Source organism: Nestor notabilis, unplaced genomic scaffold (genome assembly GCF_000696875.1).
Source record: "Nestor notabilis isolate BGI_N333 unplaced genomic scaffold, ASM69687v1 scaffold9483, whole genome shotgun sequence".
Classification (NCBI taxonomy): Eukaryota; Metazoa; Chordata; class Aves; order Psittaciformes; family Psittacidae; genus Nestor; species Nestor notabilis.
Window position 1 is genome coordinate 37,934 of NW_009921527.1, and position 22,658 is coordinate 60,591.

General features: G+C 48.9%; 1 protein-coding gene across 1 annotated transcript in view; it reads left to right on the forward strand.

Annotated features, from left to right (window-relative positions):
- IGDCC3 (immunoglobulin superfamily, DCC subclass, member 3) overlaps positions 1-22,658 on the forward strand; it is a gene marked incomplete at both ends in the record, with an annotated part of 86,449 nt that overhangs the window by 28,835 nt on the left and 34,956 nt on the right. Inside the window, 2 exons of the mRNA XM_010011204.1 lie at positions 18,446-18,590; positions 21,064-21,194. Of these exons, the coding sequence (XP_010009506.1) occupies positions 18,446-18,590; positions 21,064-21,194 (276 nt within the window). The remainder of the gene's footprint in view (positions 1-18,445; positions 18,591-21,063; positions 21,195-22,658) is intronic.

The following is a 22,658-nucleotide window of genomic DNA, read 5'->3' on the forward strand; positions in this document are numbered from 1 at the left end:
AATGATACCTCCAAAAGGAGCTTTTCCCCAGCTATTTGCTGTGTGTCAAGCCAGGATCTGAGCAAAGTTGTGGTCCAGGCCCAGTGCAAAATGCACGGGTGTCACATGTGTATCCTACAGACAGCTTGGTGAGGTGTGCTCAACTGGACCTGTAATCAAGTGTTTGATTTTGGAGCTCTCAGCAATGTTCAGGTACGTGTGGGGAGCTCCAGCCTGAAGCAGCACTGGGTGAAATGCCAGTGTGGGTCTTGGTGCTGAGCTCTGCAAAGCTTTCAGAAGCAGGAGGAAAGGCTGGTGTTGCTCAGACCCATACCTGGAATTCTCTGTGGAGCATGGAGCTCCCAAGAAATGATGAGGGCCTTTGGAAATCTGACCATCTCTCATGACACGGACGTTTACACCGTGCTGTGTTTTCCTGCAGACTCTGATGTGGAGCCAGGGGGATGAGCTGTCCCCAGGAGCTGGGATGAATCCTGCTGGGGTGCTCAGCTTTCTCTGAGACCATTAACACAACAGGCTTCTCAGCTCCCAGAGCTGCTCACAAGCCTTGGACACACTAATTAAAACCATTCCTGACATAAAAAAAGCATTTTGCAGGAAGAAAGGAAGGACTTCTCCTTCCTGGAGTTTATGATTGCACGTATGAGTAACCTGGCCTTGGGTTTCTGGGGCATGAAGTCTTTTCCATGGCTTGATTTATGTGATTTTTAAAAAAACAGGTTTCCTGTTCTCCTCCTCAGTAGCTTTCTTTCCCCTTTGTTCCCTCTCCTGACCCTATGCTTGTGGCCAGGAGAGGTTTCCTGGCTTTAGAGACAGCCTTAAAGATACCCATGTGTGGATGGAGGCAGCAGCAGACTGTCGGGGAAGGCTCCTCCAGGGTGATTAAGCCATTTTGCTTTGGATATCTTTTCCTTCTTCTGTGTTCTTCCTCTCTGTCCTCCTCATTAGGACCTTGTGGTGACTATCTGCTGTGGCCAACCTTGTCCTTTCTCACTTAGCCCAGCCCCAGAGCCGTGATGTGGGTTTGTCTCCCATGTGGGGAGGGATTGTTTAGAAGATGTCAGTACTCTGTGTTGGGCAGCATCACAGGGAAGACCACAAGAAAGGTTACTGCTTGCAGGCAGCCTGTTTTGTGCTCATCTTCCTCCTTCCAGCTGGAAACAGGGTGTGGAAATACTGATATTTGTTGGGTTTATTTGTTGTGCTGAAGGCTCTGCTTTTTAGAAAGATTGTTGTTATCTTCTGCCTTGAAGTATCTGCAGCCTGCTCTGTAGCCTCCACAGTTCTGCCCATACACCTATACCAGTTTGGCAATCCTGGGAATGCAGAGATACAGGTCAAAGAGCTCTGCTCCTGCTGCCTGCCTGGTAAGCAGAGCAGTTTGTCCATCACGGCAGTGCAGCTGCAGACTGTGCCAAGAGCTGTGGTGGTACACAGGGACGTGTGGGTAGCCCTGTCCGTCCCATGGCCAAATTTACCTAGGTTTTGTCTCTTCCCCTAATGTATAATCAAACTGGAAATGGCAGGATGGCTGCCAGGAGATGCAAGCTGGTACCAGACCACTGCAACACCACCACCACCCCCCAAAAATAAGTCAAACAATCAAATATCAGATAAAGGCAACAAACCCCATTTTAGGTGCCTTCATTTTTTTAGTTGCCTTTATTTTTCCCCCTTGGGGTGGCCAGATAGCTTTTAAATGTGGACAGTGGGACTTTTGCTGAGCTGTGGCCAAAAAGCCTTCTGCATGTGTTGGCTGGCAAGAGCAATCCCTGGGCAGTGGGCAATGGGGAGTATTTTTGCAGTGCAATCCCTGGGCAGTGGGCAAAGAGGAGTATTCTGCACCCAAGCATGACTCCAAGTGATGCTGCCACCTGAGCTGGGACAGGCTGTGAATACAGATTGCACCGCTCCTTTCCCTGCTTATCCCAGGCTGCTTTTTGGGAAAAGGGCCCTTGCTCAGGGGCTGTCAGGGAAGTGGGTTATAAAAGTTTTATTAGTGAAGCAGAAAGCTGTTTCCAGCCTTATTGTTCCTTGGGAAATAAAGAGAGGAAAAGACAGATTATGTTTTGTCTCTTTATTAGATTGGGAAATCATCTATAAAGCAGAAATGTATTTGAACCTGGGCCCCTGTGTTTCTCATTAATGCCAAGTCAGCAGCATCCAGCCTGTCGGATGCAGGGTTTGCATGATGGGGGGCTTGAAGGGATCCTGTTAGAGTGGGGTGAGCGCTGGAGAGCCCCAAAGGAGCCAGATGTGAGAAGACCAGAGCCACCCGCCTGGGGTCCTGCACTCAGCCCCTTACATTTCCTTGCAGCAGTGCAGCCAAGTGCTAACATTCAACTGTGACAGTCTGCAGGGTGGAAAAACTCAGCCTTGGGGAAAACTACCTGCCTGGTGGGTAGGTGAGAGCTTGTGTACGCGCAGGGGTTGTGGGTAGGACACTGAGTGACAGCACTGAACCGTAAAACGTCCTTAAAAGTGGCGAGTGCAAGTAAAGCTACGAGGCTTAAAATGTTTTATCATGTCATACACCAGGGCTATTAGTCCCCTTCTGTGCTTCCATCAGGCAGCGTGGCAACCAGTGGTGAAGGTTTGTCAGATATTAAAACCTGCTTTTGAGATTTCTCCTAAAGCAGAATGCTAAATCATCCTCTTCATGGTGTGTTACTTTTTTTTCTCCTTGTGCTGTTTCCTGCCTGGCAGCTTTACCTTTACTTCCATTTCTCTCTCTCGTTTTCCATCAGCTCTATCTGTAACCATTTTGTGTTTTATTGAGCATGAATGAATGGTGATGCCTTTTAGATGAGTGATATTTTCATCTCAAGACGCTTGTTTAATAGAAGCCTCTGCTCAGCTGTTATCCCAGTGGTGCTTTGTGTTTACCAACAGATTATTTCAACCAGCTTGTGTTTGGAGGTAAATTAATTGCATGGAGAGGTTTTCTGCTGTTCTACCCCAGCAAAAATTCTGCTGCTCTTCTGATGGGATATTACGGACCTGAAACACGGTTTGGAGGCGGTGTGAGCTGTGTAAGAGCTGCAGCACTGCTCCTGGGGCTGAGCGTAACCAACGCTTACCATATGCTACCCCCCTCCCCTTTAGGTAAAACGGAGTGTTTCTGCCTCCCTGCAAACCATAGCAGCTCATCAGAAGAGACTGTAATCACCTGAGCTGCTGCTCTGTGGGTCTTTGGGCATTTGGGAATAAAATTTTCCATCTGTGGGAATAGGTTATGAATCCCAAGTCAGTAGAAAGGGTCTGCTTGGTGCTGGAAGCTCAGCTGTCAGCAACAGCGATGGATCCCCAGATACCTGCTCGTTGCAGGGCATCACCATCACCCTGAGAGGTTCCCTGGGCTGTGCCACAGCAGCATCCAAGAGATGCTGAAATGTGCCTCAGTTGTTAAAGATTTGGGTTTTGTTTGGCCTGAGATCTGTTGTAGTGATCCGCTGGAGGTCTCTTGAGTTCACCCTGGGGAGGTGTCTGGCTATTTTTTGGGCACTGCCATAAGCAGGCTGCTGCTTACAGGCATGGCAAAGGCCTGCAAAAAGCCAGCAAGGGCATCATTTGTCTCTGCCGTGCTGGGGCGCGAGGCAGTGCATGTGGGCAGGCAGTGCTGCTCGTGGGGAAACCACAGCAGTGAGAGCTGTCTGGTGTGATGCTCCTTTGATCCTCCCAGGCTCTTCGCCTGTGTCTGAATTAACCCCACTGCCTCTGATCCTCAGGCCACTGGGGAGCTGGGTTCCCAGCAGTTCTCCGAAGCTGGTGATAGAGAGGAGAGGCCAAATCTCTTCCTGAAGATTGACTTTTCTGTGTGTGCCCAGATGGAGGGGGCAGATCTTTTTGCCAAGTGCCTTCAGAGAGCTCTGACCTGCAACTTAAGCCACAGAAACGGCATTAGATACTGATCAGTGTACCCAGACATCCCCAGGAGGAGCATCCCGGGAACTTTTGGAGGCCCATGTCTCTGCACTGGCCCCAAAGCCCACTGCCATGTTAGGAACAGGGGAGGAGGTGGGATTGCATGTCTCATGGGCTGGAGATAGGCTCTCCAGTATGCATTTACACGCTTTGGGAGCGTTGTACATCCTTCATCCCCTGAACCTTGTTCTCTTCTTCATGTGACAGCTGGCAAGGGAAGGGGTTGGACCTTGTGTCCTTAAAGGTGCTCAGCAAATCCTTTGCTACACCAGGACAGCACTGGATTTTCCCTTGTGATTCAGGCTCTGGCACCCTTATTCAGTACCAGAGTGCTTAGGGAAATCAGATACTCGTGACAGTAAAAGTTCCTGTGGGGCAGTGAGTCCTCTAGGGTCCGACCTGCCAAAGGCAGCAGTGCTTCTCCTGGGGAGAGGTGCAGAGGTGCTGCTGTCAAACCTGGCCCCGAGCGCTCATATCAACATCTCCATCCCCTTGCACAGTAATTTCCTGACTGATGTGCTCCATTAGGGCTTTACAGGAGCACTAGTTAATGAGGCTGCACTTGAGAGCGGTGTTAATCTGGGCTATCCCTGCTGCTGCAGCATCTGCATCTGGCCAGTGGCATTGTGCATCCCACAGGCGGGCCAGGCTTGGTGAAAAGAGCTGCACTTCCAGAGCCCATCACCAACAATTATCTTCCAAACAAGCAAGGGTGGCTCGCACTCACCTGGTCCCACTTAATACAGTGCCTGGGCTGGATGTGGTTCGTGGCACACTCTTTGCTGCTGTTCTCCAGCCACATTTCTCGCGCATGGGCCACGCGTCTGCATTGATGGCGATGGTTTAATGCGGGGAGCTCATCAGCCCGATTTCCCCCGTGGCTCTGGGAGTCAGGTGGGGCACCAGGGCCTCCCATTAGTGGTCCAGCCTAGTGCCAGATGGTGGGTGATGGCTTGTGGAGGCTCCAGAGCTGACGTGCCCCATTGTGCGAGAGCACAAAAGCGAGCTGGGCTGGATGGTTTGTTCTTTCCCCCCTCCCCTTCTGCTTTTATTTCCCTTCAGTGCTGTCACCCTCACAGCTAATTCCTGGAGCTCTGTTTATTTATTTATTTCATCGCACGGTGTGAAATTGCTGGTGGTTTTCCATAAGGATGCTCCTGCCTTGTCCCACGCGAGTATCTTACCGACTTTGCTATTTCCTGCCTTTTATTTCCCACCTGAACATGGCACATGGGGTGTGCAGTCCCATGTGCATGCGCAACCACCTGAAATCTCTCCTTGGATGATTTGGTGGCATAAACAAGTTACCAGGGTAGCAGAGTGGGTCTCCTGGGGGGCCATTATGTGCTGCAAGGTTTTGTTAAGATAGGTCTAATCGCCTTCCTGGATATTTCGGGTGTCCCAGCAGTTTTTCAGGTCTATAACAGCCTGTGCTACAATTACCCATTTGTCACTGAGCTTTCATCTCTTTCTTTAATACCAGAGAGGTGCCTATTTTTGGAGTGCAAGTGTTTGTTCTAATGAAGATACACATTTTGGGAGAGAGAGCACTGACTCCCCAGCTCGGTACAGGCTAAACATCCCTGCAGAGGCCCCCTGAAGATCAGGCTTATGGGGCTTCAGCTCTGATTTCCCCAGTGGGCTTCAAACACTGGGGCAAAGCTCAAGTTCAGAGCTCAACATCAGTAAAAATGTCCCCTGCAATCCCACTGCTCAGGCAGTGTTTGACCTCTGCCTGCTCTCTAAAACCCACATCCCTTCTGCACTGCTGCCATTCCTTGACATTTAGCATCACTCCAGCCCAGGAAGGTTTCCACGCTCCTTTGTGCATCCCAACTTTTAACAGTTTTCAATTTAAATGAAATTTCATGATGGTGGGGAGCTTAGGTGGCTCAGTGTTGTTAACCCTGGGATCTGGATGGGGAATGCACCTGGGAAGCGAATGGGGACAGCGAATGCATGAGCAGGGATGGGGATGGGATCGCCCTCTCCCATGGGCACACCCATCCAACAAAGCTGGGGAACCTTTACAGAAGGGATGTGGCTACATCCCTCCTCTGCATCAAGTTGCAGGTTTTTATGGCTCTCCCATCACAGAGAGCTTTTGAAGGCAAATATTGATACTTAAAGTTAGACTGAGTGGCTGCTTCACCATCCAGCCTTCCTTCTAGTTCTCGTTCCTTCAGAAGGAGCTGTGGTGCTGAGCCCTTCTACAGGCTGGGAATTGGGTGCTGAGTTTCTTGTCAGGGTCTCCTCTTGTCTTTTGTCCATAACACTGAGTTTTGCTGCCAGGGCAAAGCATGTGTGAGGAGCAATGGAGGGCACAGGGGCATGGCCCACCCCAACCCACCCAGATGACACAAACACATAAAGAAGCACAAACACTGGGTAAAATACTTGCACATTCCACAGCAGGAAATAACACAGGCTCTTCCCATCTCTTCTCCTCCCAACAAATCAATAGAGCCCCTCCTTGTAGCCCTGTGAGGTGATAGTTATCCCGTCTGGGAGCATCCCTTGGGAATTACTCTCTTCAAAGGCTTCCTGAGCCTCACTCACTGCTCTCGCCTCATGTAACCCAGGGCTTCTCGGCGTATCCTGTTCCCATAGCTGCAGCAAAGGTGTTTGAGAAGAGAGGGGAGATACCACTTGGGGTGATGGGTGTTTGTCTAATCTGTGATAAAAAGGCAAAAAGATGTAAATGTCTGAATTATGTATCTGAATGCATTAGCCAAGTGTTCAAAGCTGAAGTTTGGTTTTGCTTGACTGCTCATTTTAAAAAGTCCCCATAGAAAGGACTTGGTTACTTCTCTTTGCCCGTGATAGATGTGTATGGAAAATACTGTATTGATTGTGACACAGAATGGAGATTGGATGGTGGCAGATCATGAGTACATCACGCTCCCACAGGCATGGTGAGGTTATTTTACTGCCATATAGAAACCTCTGTTGTAAACCATCTCACATGCTGAAAACACACCCAGTGAGCGCAGCCCTGGGTGCTGTGGCTGTAGGTACAACAACTGCATCTCCTCTTTCTGTTGGTATCACATCTTCCTTGATGTGATACCCGAGGTGTCCTGGTGCTGGCAGTGATTTCGTGGGCAGTGTTGTCCCACCAACATGTGCCAGTAGGGATGCACTGAGCCTGGAGCAACACAGCAGGGCAATGGGAGAGTTGCCTCCTTGACCCACCACTCTTCTCCTGCCACCTCTTCTCAACGAGTCCTCAAAGGTAATGAGTTTAATTTGATAAAGTGGGCCTGGGGTGAGGTGTTGCTGTGAGTTTGGGAGATAAGGTTCCCTGCTTCTTATCAACAAGAAGCCAGTCCTCCCTGGAGAGCTGTTTTCTCTGGAAAGCTTCCATGCTCCATGGGTTCAGTGATGGTCTGGTGATAGCAAGGAAGATAACGATGGGGAGATTTGTGGTTTGTAACTCTGCCATCACTTCCTTCCTCTGTGTGACCATCCATTCTCCTGTGTCCTCACTTGTATTTGTCTGTCCACATGATTTGGGATGGTGCTGTGTCTGCCAGTCATATTTAGGGCATTGTGGGATATGTGGGGAGGAGACAGGACTTGTGGTGGGTGCAGATGTGCTTCCATGTGGAGCAGCTGCTTCACATAGACCCTGAGAGAAATGTAAGCTCTCACCCTGTTGTGGGAATGGGTGTTTGGAGGGACCATGGCTCAGGGATTCCAGCCCATGTTACCACCCATGCTGTGTCATACATGTACATAGAATCATAGAATAGTTTGGGTTGGAAGGGACCTGTAACGATCATCTAGTCCAACCTGCCTGCAATAAGCAGAGACATCTCCAACTCAGGTTGCCCAGAACCGCATCCAGCCTGGCTTTGAGTGTCTCCAGGGATGGGGCATCCACCACCTCTCTGGGCAACCTGTGCCAGTGTTTTACCACCCTCATTGTACAGAACTTTTTCCTCACATCCAGCCTGAATCTCCATCTTTTAGTTTAAAACCATCACCCCTCATCCTCTTGCAACAGGCCCTGCTAAAAGGTCTCTCCCCATCTTTCTTTCTTGTTCTTGCACATGTACACACTCTCCTGTGTACAACGCTGACAAGTGATGCTGGGGTACAACCCCAAGTACGACCATCCCAGCGGAGGTGCAGGAAAGGAGTTAACACTCTCTGGCTCACACACAGAAACACAATCCCCATCTCCACCGAGCTCCCGGAGAGAAATCAGTGAAAACATCAAACCACATGTGCTGTACAGTGGGGCTGATACGCCAGAGCTCTGAGCTTTCCCTTTGAGGTGGGAATAGTTTGGCTGGCAGCCGGGAGCGGGAAGGGGGACTTCCAGAGAGAAGCTATTTTGAGCCAAGGGGGCTCCTTGCCGCAGCATAAATAGCAGAAAGGACGAGCGCTCCGTCTGCGGTCATGTGTCCTGCTGCCGTGGATTTGGCCTATTTTCTGAAGAATGGCTGTAATTCAGCTTGAATTTCCCCTGGATTGCTGCCAGCAAAATAGGAAGCTGTTGCTATTGCCAAGGAGCGAACAGGAATTTCTATATGTAAGTCAGCCACAGGGATGAGATGACAGCTAATGGCTTAGCCGCTGCCAGCAGGGAAAGCAGACCTTGAGGAAGCTGGATTTTCTCAGTGTCACAGCGGTTCAGTCCTTCCTACATCTTTGATATTATCACCTTCAGTTTGGATCAAGCAATGTGTGTGCTCAGCACCAAGGGATGGGAGCAGAGGAGCACTCAGGAATTTGGAAAATCACCTGAATTTGTGTGAAATTCAGAGTTGAAATGAAAAGAAAGGAGCTTTCTATAGTTGATTCTAGGATCTAGAGCAGTCCTTTGTAATGCTAACTTTGTGCCTGACTTGCTCTTCACGTGTGCTCTGGTCCTTAGGCATCTCCTCTCTCCCCGCCGTGCACACAGGGTACGCTGAGTATTCCCTTGCAAGGCTGTGAGGCAGCTCCTCTGCATCAGGCGGTGGAAATCAGCCTTTCCGGATTGTTTCTCTGTTTGAATAACATCTTCAGTCACTGTGTGCACCCGTTCCACCTCCATTTCGTTCCGTGGTAAAGAAGGGGGCAGTTTATCATGCTCGGCACAGAGCATGGACGTGGTGAAAGACATACTGTTCTGAAGGATTGAAAGTTAGTTTCTGTTGGACAGAGAGAGCGTTGTTCACATCACTCCCTCTCCAAGGCTGCGCAGCCACCTCCCTCCTCTCTCTGCCTGCCTTGGGTCTACAGGGGGCCTTTACCTTGTGTCTTTGTGCAGCTTTTCTACCAGCCAGACCCTGTGCTGTTGGGAGGTTTGCAGGTCTGTAATGGTTTAGAATCTGAGGGACAGGCTGGGAGTTGGGCTGGTTCAGCCTGGAGAAGAGAAGGCTCCTTAAGGGAAGACCTTAGAGCAGGCCCGGTGCCTAAAGGGGCTCCAGGAAACCTGGAGAGGGGCTTTGGACAAGGGCCTGTAGGGACAGGACAAGGGGCATGGCTTTAACCTGCCACAGGAGAGATTGAGATGAGCTCTGAGGCAGAAGCTCTTCCCTGTGAGGGTGCTGAGGCGCTGGCACAGGGTGCCCAGAGAAGCTGTGGCTGCCCCATCCCTGGCAGTGTTCAAGGCCAGGTTGGACACAGGGGCTTGGAGCACCCTGCTCTAGTGGAAGGTGTCCCTGCCCGTGGCAGGGGGTTGGGACTGGATGAGCTTTAAGGTCCCTTCCAACCCAAACCAGTCCGTGATCCTATAGTAGTACTGGGACTCAAACCTGCCATCCAGCCCATACTGTGGCATGGGACATGGCAGAAAGGTGCATCTAGGTAACATGGAGTCCATTGTGTGTGACTGCCCGCCACTTTTAACCAAAGCCTGAGTCTCTCGCTGGGCTGTGCTTGGGTTTTTACTGAGTGCTAAGAGATAACTTCATTGTATGCACTGCAACACCTTGGACCACCAGATTTGATAAAGAGGTGCAGGGCATCATCTCAGAGGCAGTCCCACCTCCTCCAGGCACTTATCCAGCCACCGCCCAAGGGAATACCTCAGTCCGCACAGTGGTACACAGGCAGAATGGGCTGTAGCTCAGTTTTCTATGGACTTGGTCGTCCCAGCTGTGCAGGAGCAGCACCAAGCACTTGCAGAGGCAAAACTCAACCACGGCGGGGTTGACCCTGCAGCAGGAGGAAGGAGAATGAAGAGTGAATTACCAGCACTGTGCTGTTTGCTGTCGTCCCAATAAAAATGGCACCTTGCCCAAGTCTTCTATAAATCACAGGTTCCATTCGGAAAGGAGTTTTCTGTGGTAATTAATGAGCCAGTATAAAGACATTACATGGAGAATGTGTAGTGATAGAAAGGTTTATCATTCACTGAGCCATCTTCCCCCATGTGAATAACCACGAGGGAACAAAGGCCAAACTCCTTATAGACTGAAGTGCGCTATCTCTGATAGCTGGGAATGAAGTAATTCTCTGAAAATAACAAAGGCGCAGTGAAATACATTAGTAAACTAATTACAGGAGAGCTGGTAAAAACAGATGCTGAGAGTTTGGAGCTATTATTGGCATGATTGCTAGCAGAAAAATGGGAGCTGACAACAAAAAATTAAAAAATGCATCTCATTTAAAATTCATTAGCCTGTAAATCAGGACAGCTCCTGTCTGAGCGCGGCGCTGATGGCATGTCATGGGCAGCTTCCTTTTCCTTCACCTTTCGGGATTCCTCCGGAGATGCCGAAATGAAGTGAGCACAAAAAACCTGTGGATGGTTGAAGGTTTGCAGACCAGGAGCTCTGAGAAGGGGTGTTTCTACCTGGAGGTGCTGCAGGGCTGTGGAGGGGCAGGATAATGCCTCCTGCTCACATGGCTCACTGCCTCTCTGAGCTGATAAAAAGCAGGATTGCTCGTCCGTGCTCGCTATCAGGAGGAGTTGGCTGCAAACAAAGTGGTCCAGGGCCAAACCCAGCTGTGTGGGAGCTTCCTGTTGTACCATCTCTATCAATATTTGGGAGAGGGATGGAAAACATTGTTATTGTGCAACAAATCAAAATGGGAACTATGTAATTTGTCTTAATTGTGTGTGTCGGAGTAGGCAAAACACGAGGAGCTCCGGATGGGAATCTGGCAGGAGAGCCCAGCCTGCTGGCAGCGTGCTGCATGCTTTGCTTTGCCCTCACTGAGCCAGCCTCTCCTGGAGGCTTGCAGAGCAGCTTGTCCTTCATTTCTCATTGTTTCAGGGGTCTGCAGGGGAACATGAGCAGGATAAATCACTGGTACTTTGCAAAGAGTGTGCTTTTGAGGAAAGCCTGGGATGCAGCGGGGTCCTGAGGAAGCCATTGCCCAAAGTGGGGTGAGCTGTGGATGCAACAGGAGGGGATGCATCTTGTGATGCTGGAGGGGAGCCCTGTTTTGGGGTGGAGGAGCCTCTTGTGATGCTGGAGTTTCTTAAGAAGACACATCACAGAAACACAGGAGCCCTTTGTGGTGACTTGTACCACTGGGCAGGTGTCACAGCAGCCAGTGTTACCCAGTCAGCATCACCCTTGGTGCTGGAGCAGTGTAATAGTGATGGATAACCTCCTTCTGCACTGCAGAATCACTAGCCCCATATGCAGTCTACCCAAGCAAATTAAGAGTTGTTTATGACATTCAATGCTCCCCCTTCCCTCCAGCAGCAGGGCGGCAGGACCACAGGTTTGGCTTCACAAATGGTTGCCTCAGGATACACTAAATGCTGTCATGAGCCAGAGAGCAATTTCGTCTTGAAAAATTACTGCAATAGCACTCCCTGATAAAGGTCTCTCCTTCTTCACCAGAAACTTCTTCTCACCCTGAAACCAATTTGAGAGTGCTAAAGGGGCTGTTTATTAGGTGATTCCTCTGCAAAACAAGAGGGTGCTGGAAGATGAATAACCACCTTGGGCTGCTCTGCGTAGCAGGTGACGTGATGGAACCTGCCATATTGTGAACATGGAGGGAAATGAGAAATTTGGTGCATGGTATTGCCAAGATGCATCTTTCAAAGTGATTTATAAGGAGCAGCGTTGCCTCGTGGGCAGAGCTGGTACGCCAGGGATGATGCTGGATTTGGGTTGTGACGATGGGTGTCACTTTGTGTCCCCTATGTCTGTCTCTCTAAATGAGTGATGTGTTTTGGGAAGGTTTGAAGATGCTTTGATGGCTGGTTGCTCACCGGGCTTCAGAGAGGGTGTTTGTGCTGATGCACTGGGACTTGCTGCTCCTTCTTTCCAGGCTGGGATGATTTCTGGCTGCAGCCATGGTGCAGGAGGTCTTGTGTCTGAGCGAGCAGCATCCGAGGGAGAGCATGGCAAAGCCCAGCTGCTTTCAGGGGTTTCCTCTGGCACAGGCAGCTCTCCTGGCACTCTCCATCCTCCCAAGTCAGTATAGTGAGGGTGGTGGGGTGTCAGATGTTGGGGATGCTCCCTGGCGTGCTGTACTGGGACAGTGTGAGTGCAGCCCCTCTCCAGAGGGATAGCACTTTGTGAGCTTTATAGAAATCGCAAGCTATTTCAGTATAAACCAACCCTTGGGGCGTATGGTCCCTCTTTATTTCCATGCATGGTGCAGAGTCTGCATTTATCCAGACAAAAATCTTTCCCATTCATGGGAGAGCACCCCTGCATCAACAACTGATGGAGGTGTAGTTACTTTTCCAATAAGGGAGCTATAATCAATACCATAAATAAACTGAATGTTCTTTAGGACTGGCAGATGAGTTTGGAGATGCATGTGATTGTGCAGGAGAGGCTGGGTGTGCTGGTGATGGGGAGCACCTTCAAAGGAGCCTCAGGAAGAGGAGTGGAGCTGCAGCACAGGCAGGTGAAGGTTTTCCAGGTGCCACAATGAAGTTCCTGCAGGTACAACCCATCCTTCTCCCAGCCCTGGTCCTTCACTTGTGCAGGGTGGGCAGAGCAACCAGGGACCCCTGAGCATGTTCCCTCCAACGCCTGTTGGAGGGAGCTCTGGTCATTGCTTTCATGGTATATTTATCATCCCTACACAGAAGCAGCCCCTGTAGGGCTCTGTGCTTTTTGACACTTGCTTCTCAAAGCACCAAAGCAAACAGTAAATCATGGATCAGTGGAGTCCATGGGTGCTGCTCGTTGCCATGTGGCAGGGAATTGACCTGGGCTGGCTTGTAGTCATCTCACATGTTATGCAAAAAATAGGGAAGCCGTAGTCCCAGATCAGGCAGCAGTTTGCCTCCTAGTGCACTTGGAGTTAGGAGGTAGTAGGTTATTTTTCCCCCCTCCTCTTGTATCTGTTGCATGTTCCCTCCCATGGGCAGCTGCTGTGTCTCATTGCAAGGCATTAGCTCAGTTGTCTCCCTTTCATCCTTGTCCCAGGGGCGTAGGGCAGGGGGAAGAAAAGACAGACCAGGTGGAGACTTTATTCCTCAACCAGAGAAGTCCATCTGATGGGGAGTCTTCTCAACCTTGTTTAAATTATTTCGCTCAGCTTTGATTGGGTGTGAAAACAATGGAGACACAGGATGCAAAATACAGAGAGGGCAGAGAGCCTGGACCCATCCTGCTCTGAGCAGTTGTCTGCTCCAGGAAGAGAAAACCACAGCCAAAGCAAGAGAGGAATAAGCATTTGTTTGCAAATATTGCAAGTAAGTGTGCAGGACTGAGCCCCTTTCCCTCCCCATCTGCCCAGCACAGAGTGCGATGGGGCTTCCTCTTTCTCTCATCCCACTGTCTGTTTTGGTCCCTCTTAAATGAGCTTCGTTCCTCCAAAATGTCTTCCTTGCTTCAAACTCTCCTGACTCTTGCAGCCCATTTGCTTTTGGGATCTGAAGCCCAGCACGGACAATGGAGAGTTGGGATTTTCACCCCTATGATTAGCGGGCAGGATTTTCCTCTGCGCTGGGAGAGACACGGCTGGTCTTTAATATTTCCCTCCCTTTCCAAAGCAGAGAGAAAGGCGATTTTTCTTCCCTTTAGATGTGAGCGAAGGCCCCAGCTCCTGCTACTCCTGGAGAATTAAATAGATAAATGGGCGGCGCTGTTGTTCACGCTTCACTATGCACAAAGCCACTTGCATTCAAAATTGGGCTCATGGCAGCGCAGCGACAGCCTCGCACAATAGCGGCATTAGACACGCAGGGCCGGCTCGCGGGCACGGAGGCTGCTCTGCAGCTGGAGCAGCCACCGGCCGCTTGTGATGGGGCTTCTTTATCTGTCTGAAAATGCATCTTTAAAAAGAAAGAAATGTATGGAAAGAAGATGCAGTGTCCTTAAGGACTTGGGAAAATGTCCCTGGCTGAAAGCAGGGGGAAGAGAGGAGAGGATGGGATTTATGGTGTCCATACGCCCCCCATCTTTTATGCCAACTCTTTCTTGCAGGCAGCTCTTCCATTTCCAGAGTGTCGAGGGAAGCAAATAAGGGACCTGTGTCTGCAAAGCCTTCACCTCTTGTCATCTTTGAAAATATTCCCCATCAGGTTTCTGACTTAACGGTGAAGGACTCCTAAGCCAGGAGGGAATGGAAGGAATCCCTCTGCACGCTTTGGGGCTGGTGGCTTGCAGGGAAAGTATTTGGGAAGGAGTTGTGGTGCCAAGGAGGATGAGTGCTTAGTAAATCTCATAGATAACCACAGGTTGGTTCTGCTGGAGCTGTCAGCCTGATTTAAGAGTGGTTTAGGTCTGGGTTTAATAGTCATGGTGGTCATTCTGTTTTAAAAATGACCTGAGTTCTGCTAAACCAATGGGAAATTCAATTTCATTATTAGGTTGGGAAATTCAGTATGAACATCAGCAGCTGTCACCATCAACAGGATGGAGCCAGTCTTGGAAGGGGTTGGCTCTGCCCATGGCTTGTTCTCTGGCACTGGGCAAACCCATTTCCCTCGCCAGCTTCACCATGATCAGTTGTAATGGAGCTAACAAAGCCTGCCCTCCCTGGTAGGGGCATCTAGGAGCCCAGGTACTAGAGGCATGTCCCGATTAAACTCTTGTTCCTTGTACTGTGTTAACTTTGAGGCATTTTAACCTTGTGCCTCCATTGGAAGAGGTCTGAATTTAACAGATCGGGGGCAGAAATATGGAGAAAGGGTTTTGCTTGTGGACTGCCTGGTGTCAGTGGTAGTGAGGATGCTCAGCTCCTGCCCAGCATCCTCTTGTGTCAGAGCCAACCTGGGTACCTGTTTTCCCATAAATAATGTAAAAGCAAAAAGCAGTGTGATTGCAGAACTAGTTGGGCTCCCCAAATACTCTCCTAACACCATGCTTGGCACTGAACCTTTCATGTCTTCTCCTTGTAGCTGCAGTTGATAATAATGTTTGTATTTTAATGATTCTAACAGGCCTGGGATTTGCTCTGACATACCAAGTTAATGTTTTCTTTTTCTATATCAAATCTAGGTCAATCTCCAGCTTAGCGCTAATGCTATACTGAGCAAAAAAGGATTGGCCACTAATGGTTTCAATTTAGTTTTTCACAGAGTAGAGAAAATTTCATTCAATACCTATTTTCATTTTTATTCCTTTGGCCTTTCACAGGGCCCATTAGGATGGAGACAGTGTTTGTGCTTTGATTAGGGGAGGCCCAGCAAAGTCTTTTGCCAGAACGAATCCTCTCTGAATACGGATGAGTTGCCACTCACCTGTGCTGTGTCTGTAAGACATGCCTTTGGAGACTGAATCCTGGGGAGGGTTACGTGGTGGGAGCTCCAAAGCATGGGGTTCTCCTTAGGGAAGAGCCTCGCCTGTGATCCAGCCTCATCCTAGTCGAGGTCCTCCCTGATACAACATGGGGGAAGGAGACATGAAGAGTTAACTCCTCTACATCATGTGTCAGTGTGGCTGTAGACAACTCAATCTGAATCTAGCCTTGGCCAGCATCTCTGAGGTAAAGTTCACCCATGGCTGCAGTGTGGGAGGGCTGCAAGGACCATTCCCCATCTCCTGTGAGCCCATTTTAGTTTGTCTTTCCCTGCCTGGAGCAAGGACTCTGCTGTAGGAGTTTGTTACAGTCAGTTGGGACATATATAAAGAATCTCAGGAGGGACAGCAGAGATTTAGCCCCTCCAGGCAATGCTTTCTAAAGCAGTTGTGCTCCAACCCCTCTCCTCTCCTTACACACAGGGATTTATTTGCAGGCTGAAAACAGCAGCGCAGGTAATCACACGTGTTCGAGTTTTGTTGCTGTTTTACAGGAGGTGCTACAAAAGCTTTTGTCTCTGCAACTGTAAATAAACTCATAAACCTGTTTTAAAAATAGCATTTTGTAGCTCAGTGCATGAATTTTTAATGCATCTTCTGCAAACCAGCTGGTCTTGGCAAGGGTCACAGTGTTTCCTAGGCATTTAACATAAAACTGTGCTTCAAAGCCACATTATAGGGTCGTTGAAAAGTAATATTTTACTTAACATCCTCATAACTGAATTATTTATAACTTCCCATGTTTTATTCATGATAAATATTAATACTAGTGTCTTTAAGAGTAGAGGTTATTGCTGCAGTTTTACCTGTAAGAGGTGATATTATTGAAATAAAGGACTGGCAATGAATTCCGTAGCTGGCAGAGTGAAGCCTGTGCCGGGGCTGCTCTCATTCACACCTCCCTCTCCTTATCAACCCTGTCAGGCACCGAAAAGCCCCAGCGCTGAGCATCTGTACATCTGAAAGGAGTTTTCCTGCAGGCATCTGAATCTCTGCTTTTTTTTTTTTTTTTTTTTTTTCCATTTTCTTTCTTTATTAAGAGGTTTGTGTCCTCCTCATTCATCTTGGATTTATTTCTTGGTGCGAGTCCATATGCTTTGGTTGTAAGATGCTCACCCTGGCCTGGCTCTCCATAGCAGCCTTGAAATGTTCTGCAGGCTCCCTTGAGCTCTTCTGCTGCAGGCACCCCTGGATCCCTCATTTTTTGGAGCATCCCTTGCCACCTTGGAAGGGGAATCACCTAGGGTGGGAGAACCTCCAGCAGCCTTTGAGCTCCTTCCCGCATGGCTGAGTGCTCTGGGCCATGCACAGTCTCATTTCAAGGCTAAATCTGTGTGAACTGGATAATTTGCCATTCCACCATTGGGGTCCATCCCTTACCAGGACATTTGCATTAGCTTTCATCTTGGGAAGATAATATGATTTTGCATGATCCTTTTTGTGCTGGTGTGTTCCCATCTGGCCGGAGCATCACAGAGCCACCTCCTGGTCCTGTTCCTATCAGTGCATCCCGATGTGGGGCTCACTCCCCATCCGACCGTCATGTCTGGAAGACCTTCCCATCCCTATGGCCATGCAGGGCTGGGGCTTTGCTCTGTGTTGCTCCATCAGCTTAACAAACCTGCAGTGAGCGGGTTGAGAGCAGTGGTTGTGGGAGCAGCGCGGGTTAATGCAACACATATTTAATGTATGATTGCTAATGGCCATCTCCCATCTGCCTGAGCCCAACTGGAGTTTGCAGATGAATGATTAAGCTGCCCTGACACATACGCAGCTTGTTCCTTAGCAGAAGTACATTCATTATACTTGATGCATGTAAAAGGGGACGAGGCTTTCTTGCTGGGGAGAGGAGTATTATTGAGCTGGGGTGACAGAGCAGGAGGTTCTCTTGGAGTTTATTTTGTATGATAATGTGAGAGATCTTCCTGTGGATGCAGCACTATAAATGGATCATGAGCTAAATAACCACTGGGATGTTTATTAGCTTTGAATATGTTTATTGCAGAGTCAACAGGCAGCACCTTCCAATTAATTAATAGTAATAATTACTGTATTATTTATGTAGCTTTAACAGCATGCCAGAGTCTTTCTGCACAATGGTTACAGCTGTGGCTATGCTGGAACAGGCTGGTCTGCGTTCATCCTGCACGGGCACGCTGAGGTTTGTCATTAGCTGTCAGGTGGTCCCAACCCCAAAAGCTTTGGTTTGCTGCACTGCTGAGCTCTTGGCAGCTGCTCTTTCTATGGGCTGAAGCCTGTTGCTCCACAGTGTGGAGATGTGACCGTTCCTTCTGCAGTGCTGGGAGGCAGAGTCTGCAGTGAGCTGGAGCACCTGCCAAACTGAGGTGGAAATCAAGGGCTGTAAGTTCTACTGGAGTATCTGGGAGCACTTTTGGTCATGGTATTGAAACAAAATGAGTGTAGGAGTCGGGCTGTGTGCATCAGAAGGATATTTACAGCAGGTAAGACATTGACAGCAATAGAAAGGATAGACATCTCTTTTCTGATGTGAGCTTGAATCCAAAGCCTGCTCAGGCTGTTGAGCATGACCAGTTAGTGCCGATGCAGTGTCTGTCTGTCTCACTGCCCCTGTAGACCTTGCTATGGAGCATGTGGGTCGTGGAGCCCTGTCTCCTGTCCTGACTGAGTTCAGTGTGCAGAGGCAGACACATAGCAAGAACTTGCCACTGGTCTTGTTTCTCCATGCAGGAGGTGAGGCTGCAAACCAGCCTTTTGTTTCTGCATTTCCATGCCATTTGCCAGCTCTGGGAAATCCGGATGTTTCTAGGTCACATGAATTTCTTGATGATGGCTCTCTCTTCACATGTGAATATTTTTGTCTTTTTGTCTTCCAGCAATGTCTGACTTCCACATCCACCCTCAGAACGCAGTGGTGGAGGAAGGCGGTGTAGCAAGATTCCAGTGCCAGATCCACGGCTTGCCAGAGCCGGTCATCCTCTGGCAAAAGAACCGCATGCCGGTCAACACAGACAATGAAAGGTAGGACATGTCCAAGCCATGTACTGCTGTTCTTTCTCCACGTGGAAAAAGATGGCCAGGATTGCTATTGCTCTCACATTTGTGCTAGGACACAGTTAACCTGGACTGAGGCTCTTGGCCAGTGTTTCTGCCATGGAAGACTCTCAGTTAATGTGCGGTTTCTGGGCTTCTGGACAGGCATCATGTAGAAATACTGGATGTCCCAGGAGCAATTGATAAAGGCCATTAGTTGAGTTTGGAGAGGGCAAGGGATTGCATTGACCTTCCCTGTTCAGCCCTACTCCAGGTTTACTTTCCAGCATGAAGAGCCCACCCAGTAGTCCTAGCAGAGCTGGGTAGCTTTGGCATCCATCATCCCTCTGTGGCTTCATTTTGTGCAACGCTTTCCAAGCCATATCCATGACTCAGGGTCTTTCATGTGGGTCCTGAACTCTTGCAAGTGCTGAATTACACCGTGGCCACTAGACTTCCCTTCCTAGGTGGACTCCTTTGTGTGTGGTGGCACGGGAACTCTGCAGAGTCTCTTACAGCATCCTGGGCTGCCGTTTCCCATGTAATCCTCGTATGGAAAAACCCACTGCCCCCCTTCCCCAGCCTAGACCCGGGACGGCACGTCCTCGCTTCCTGTGTTTGACAGGCTGCTCCCTGCGCTTCGGAAACATCTCTCATCACAGTTTGATCCTCTGAGCAGTGGTGGGACCTGGCAGAGGGCAGGTGGCAGGAAACGTGTGCTCCGTGCCGGCGGTCCCAGCTGTGGCTTGGGAGCTGCACAACTGATGGTGGGAGACAATCGGTCGCAACACACTTCGATCACGGATTGATGTGTGTGCATTGGGAATAGGTGAAACCAGGAAGCTGTAAATATTTCCCTGAAAGCCCCTATTCTTAAAAATGTCAGTTCTGCAGCAGAACGTGGTTGGGTTCTTTGGAGGCAGGAGAGAAATGAGGGCTGGAACAATGCCTGACCTTTTCGGTGTTGTGGTGAACTTACAGTAGAAGGACCCAAGAGGCCCAACACTGCCGTGGAAAACTGCAATTGTCAGTTTTGTTTTTCCTCATGTTTTTCATCTGAGCATTTTTTAGCCCAACACAGGGTTGATTTGTCAAACTTGATCTCCTTTGAAGGCTTCTTACTCATACAGGTGCTAATCTGGGGATGCGGTAGAGCAGGGTGACTGGTCCAAGGTGGTATCAGCAGATGTAAGGGGTGCAGAACTGGGCCTGGCACCTTGTGTACATCCCGATGAGATGCTGCAGGACAAGTGAAGTTCCCTTGAATTCCTTCATGCGTTATTGTTCCTTTCCACTTGAGCCCATGGTCACAGGTGTGGAGATGGTCAGAGATGCGAGTGTGACCAGGAAATCTTTCTCCAAGGCTGAGGAGCCTCAAGACTGAAGAGCCAAGACTTTTCTCCAACCCAGAGAGCCCCAAGCTGTGCTCATACCCGTTGCTTCTCCTCCAGGGCAGGGAGCTTGCCCAAGCCCTGGTAGACGTGGACTAGGAGCAGTTTCCCCACGTTCAGTGTCCAGATTTAGCTTTTTGTAGGAGTAAAGTTACTGGGGAAGGTTTTTATTGTCAGCTCAGAAGATTAATCTGTGACACCAGCGGGCCTGGATGATGAGGGTTGCTTCTCTAACTGAATTGGATTTCTGCATTAATCACGCTTGGTGCATTTCTGTGTATAAAGTGTATATAAATTTGTATGCCGAGTCGTGCACTTGAAGGCTTTGAAGGCAGAATAATAGCTTTGGAATTGAATCTTCTAATGCTGTGGGCAGATTGTTAACAAAAATGAAGGCTTCTTGTGGTATAATTCACCCAAAACAATGGGCATTTTAAAGTCCCAGAGAGATTGCAATCAACTTGGGGACGTGTCAAACTGATTGCTGTCACGCTGCCTCCGACACCGAGCTGCGCGTTTGGACCCAGCGCAGGGTTATAGGCACTTAACCGTATGCTGATAGGGAGAGAGCTGTTCTTCATCTTCTAGACGGAAATGGGTTATTAACTCATCACACTGTATTGACTTACTACCAGCCAACTTAAACACATGGTTGCCAAGCAACCTGTAATGTATGTATACATATATGTGTGTGTGCATGTGTGACTTAAATATACCTGTGGTTTAATATAGAACATATTTATTCATATTTATGTACGCACACTCAACATCTGTTTTCAATTCACCTTTCCATGCATTTGAGGTTCTAGGGTTATGGGCATTTGAGTCCTGGGCCAGATTGGACTTGGAGCAACCTGCTCTATTGGCAGGTTCCAGTGGCAGGGAGTTGGAACTGGATGAACTTTAAGGTCCCTTCCAACCCAAACCATTCTAGGGTTCTATGATCCTATGATAAGCATGGGCTGCCAGGATGCAGGGAGCCAGTCTGCCTTACCTGCATGGCTGTGCAGCCTGTTTCCACATCACGTCCTGCTCTGCAAGTTTTTGATTCTGATTTTCTCTTCCCACAGGTACACACTGCTTCCCAAGGGAGTCCTCCAGATCACGGGACTGAGGGCAGAAGACAGTGGGATTTTTCACTGTGTTGCTACCAATATTGCTAATGTGAAGTTCAGCCGGGAGGCCAGGCTCACCGTGTCAGGTTAGTGCCCGTAGATGCTGTTCTGACTCTTTGTCTTCTTTTTGGGCTGTTTTGGACCAGGACAGTTTAAGAGAGTTTCAGACTAACACTTCAGCACTGAGAAGTGTTCCTCTGTCCAGCCATAACACCTTCCTTCTGGATTGTTATTAGTTCCTGCCAGATCAGTCCATATGATAGCAGATAAATCTGTCTCTTTGCTTGTAAATTAGTGCCAGTTTCTGGGTGGAGGGAGGATGGTGAGAAAATGAGCTACAGCAGCTTTACATTAAATAAATTCTTTTTGAAATGTAGAAGATTCATCATTTCCTTATGAGACCTGCCCACTCTGGAAGTAATTGCAGCACACAGGGTGATCAATTATTTATCTAATGGGGGAATTATGTTCTGTAGTGCATTGTGACCAAAGTGGGCTTACCTTTCTTTGGAAGATGAGAAGGAGAAGCCCTGAGCAACCCAGGCTGAATTTTGACTTGGTTCTCCATCCACATCTGAAGTCAGTGGCTGAAACAGGTTTTCTCCTCTGAAAGCTCCAGCTGAAGAAGTATCAGTGCCTTATTGTCTGCTCTTCAAATAAATGGCCCAAACCACATACTTGCTGTTTGGTTTCACTCTGCCAGAGGTAGGATGCGATGGAACTGTAAGGGCAAACCAAAGCAACCCATGTCCATGCTTTGCATGTGCTCAATTTTGGCCTGTTTGTAAAAGCACACAAAATGGCATGTGGAAGTGATGACCTTGGGCATAGAGAAGGAAGGAAGGATGAATACGGGTGCAGATACACTACCACGTTTCCATACCCATTGACCAGCCCATTGACTGTCCTCTATTAACTGTCCTTGTAGGACCCAAGCTGATGTCTTGGAGCCCCTTCGAGCAATAACTCCTCAGCCAGTTTCTGAACCTGATGTTAGATTGTCACCTTCTAGTTAGGCTTTCTGCATTTGTCAGTGGTTTTAATTTAAAACGCTTTTAGCTTCAGAAGTCTCTCTTGATGTTTCAGTAGCTGTTCCTAGTATGAAGGAAGTGGGAAGTATTAAGTCAAATCATACAACCCAACCCAATCAAGCAGCCAGGAGTGAATGACACCTTTGTGCTCTCTCAGAGAAATGCCTTTGGTATGTTCAACCTCCTTGTATGAAAACAGGGTAGCTTGCTTGTCCTGGACTTAATAGCATTTGTGGGTTACCTTCAGAGAAGGTGAGAGTGCCAAAGAAGTAGTCACCAAAGGGTCTTTCTCCCTAAGCTGTGATCCTCCTGTCCATCAGATACACATAATTGCTGGCACCCAGTGGCTGGAGGCTTCCCAGCATACACTCATACCTCACAGCCTGCCTTCACCCTCTGAAACAGCTGCCTGGCCAGTGGTTTGGAGTAGGAGACTTAACACTTGTACCAAGTGTCAGATTAGTCTCTGCCAGCTGTAAAAAAGCAGCATGTGTGAAATAGGGTGAAGCTGAGGAAAGA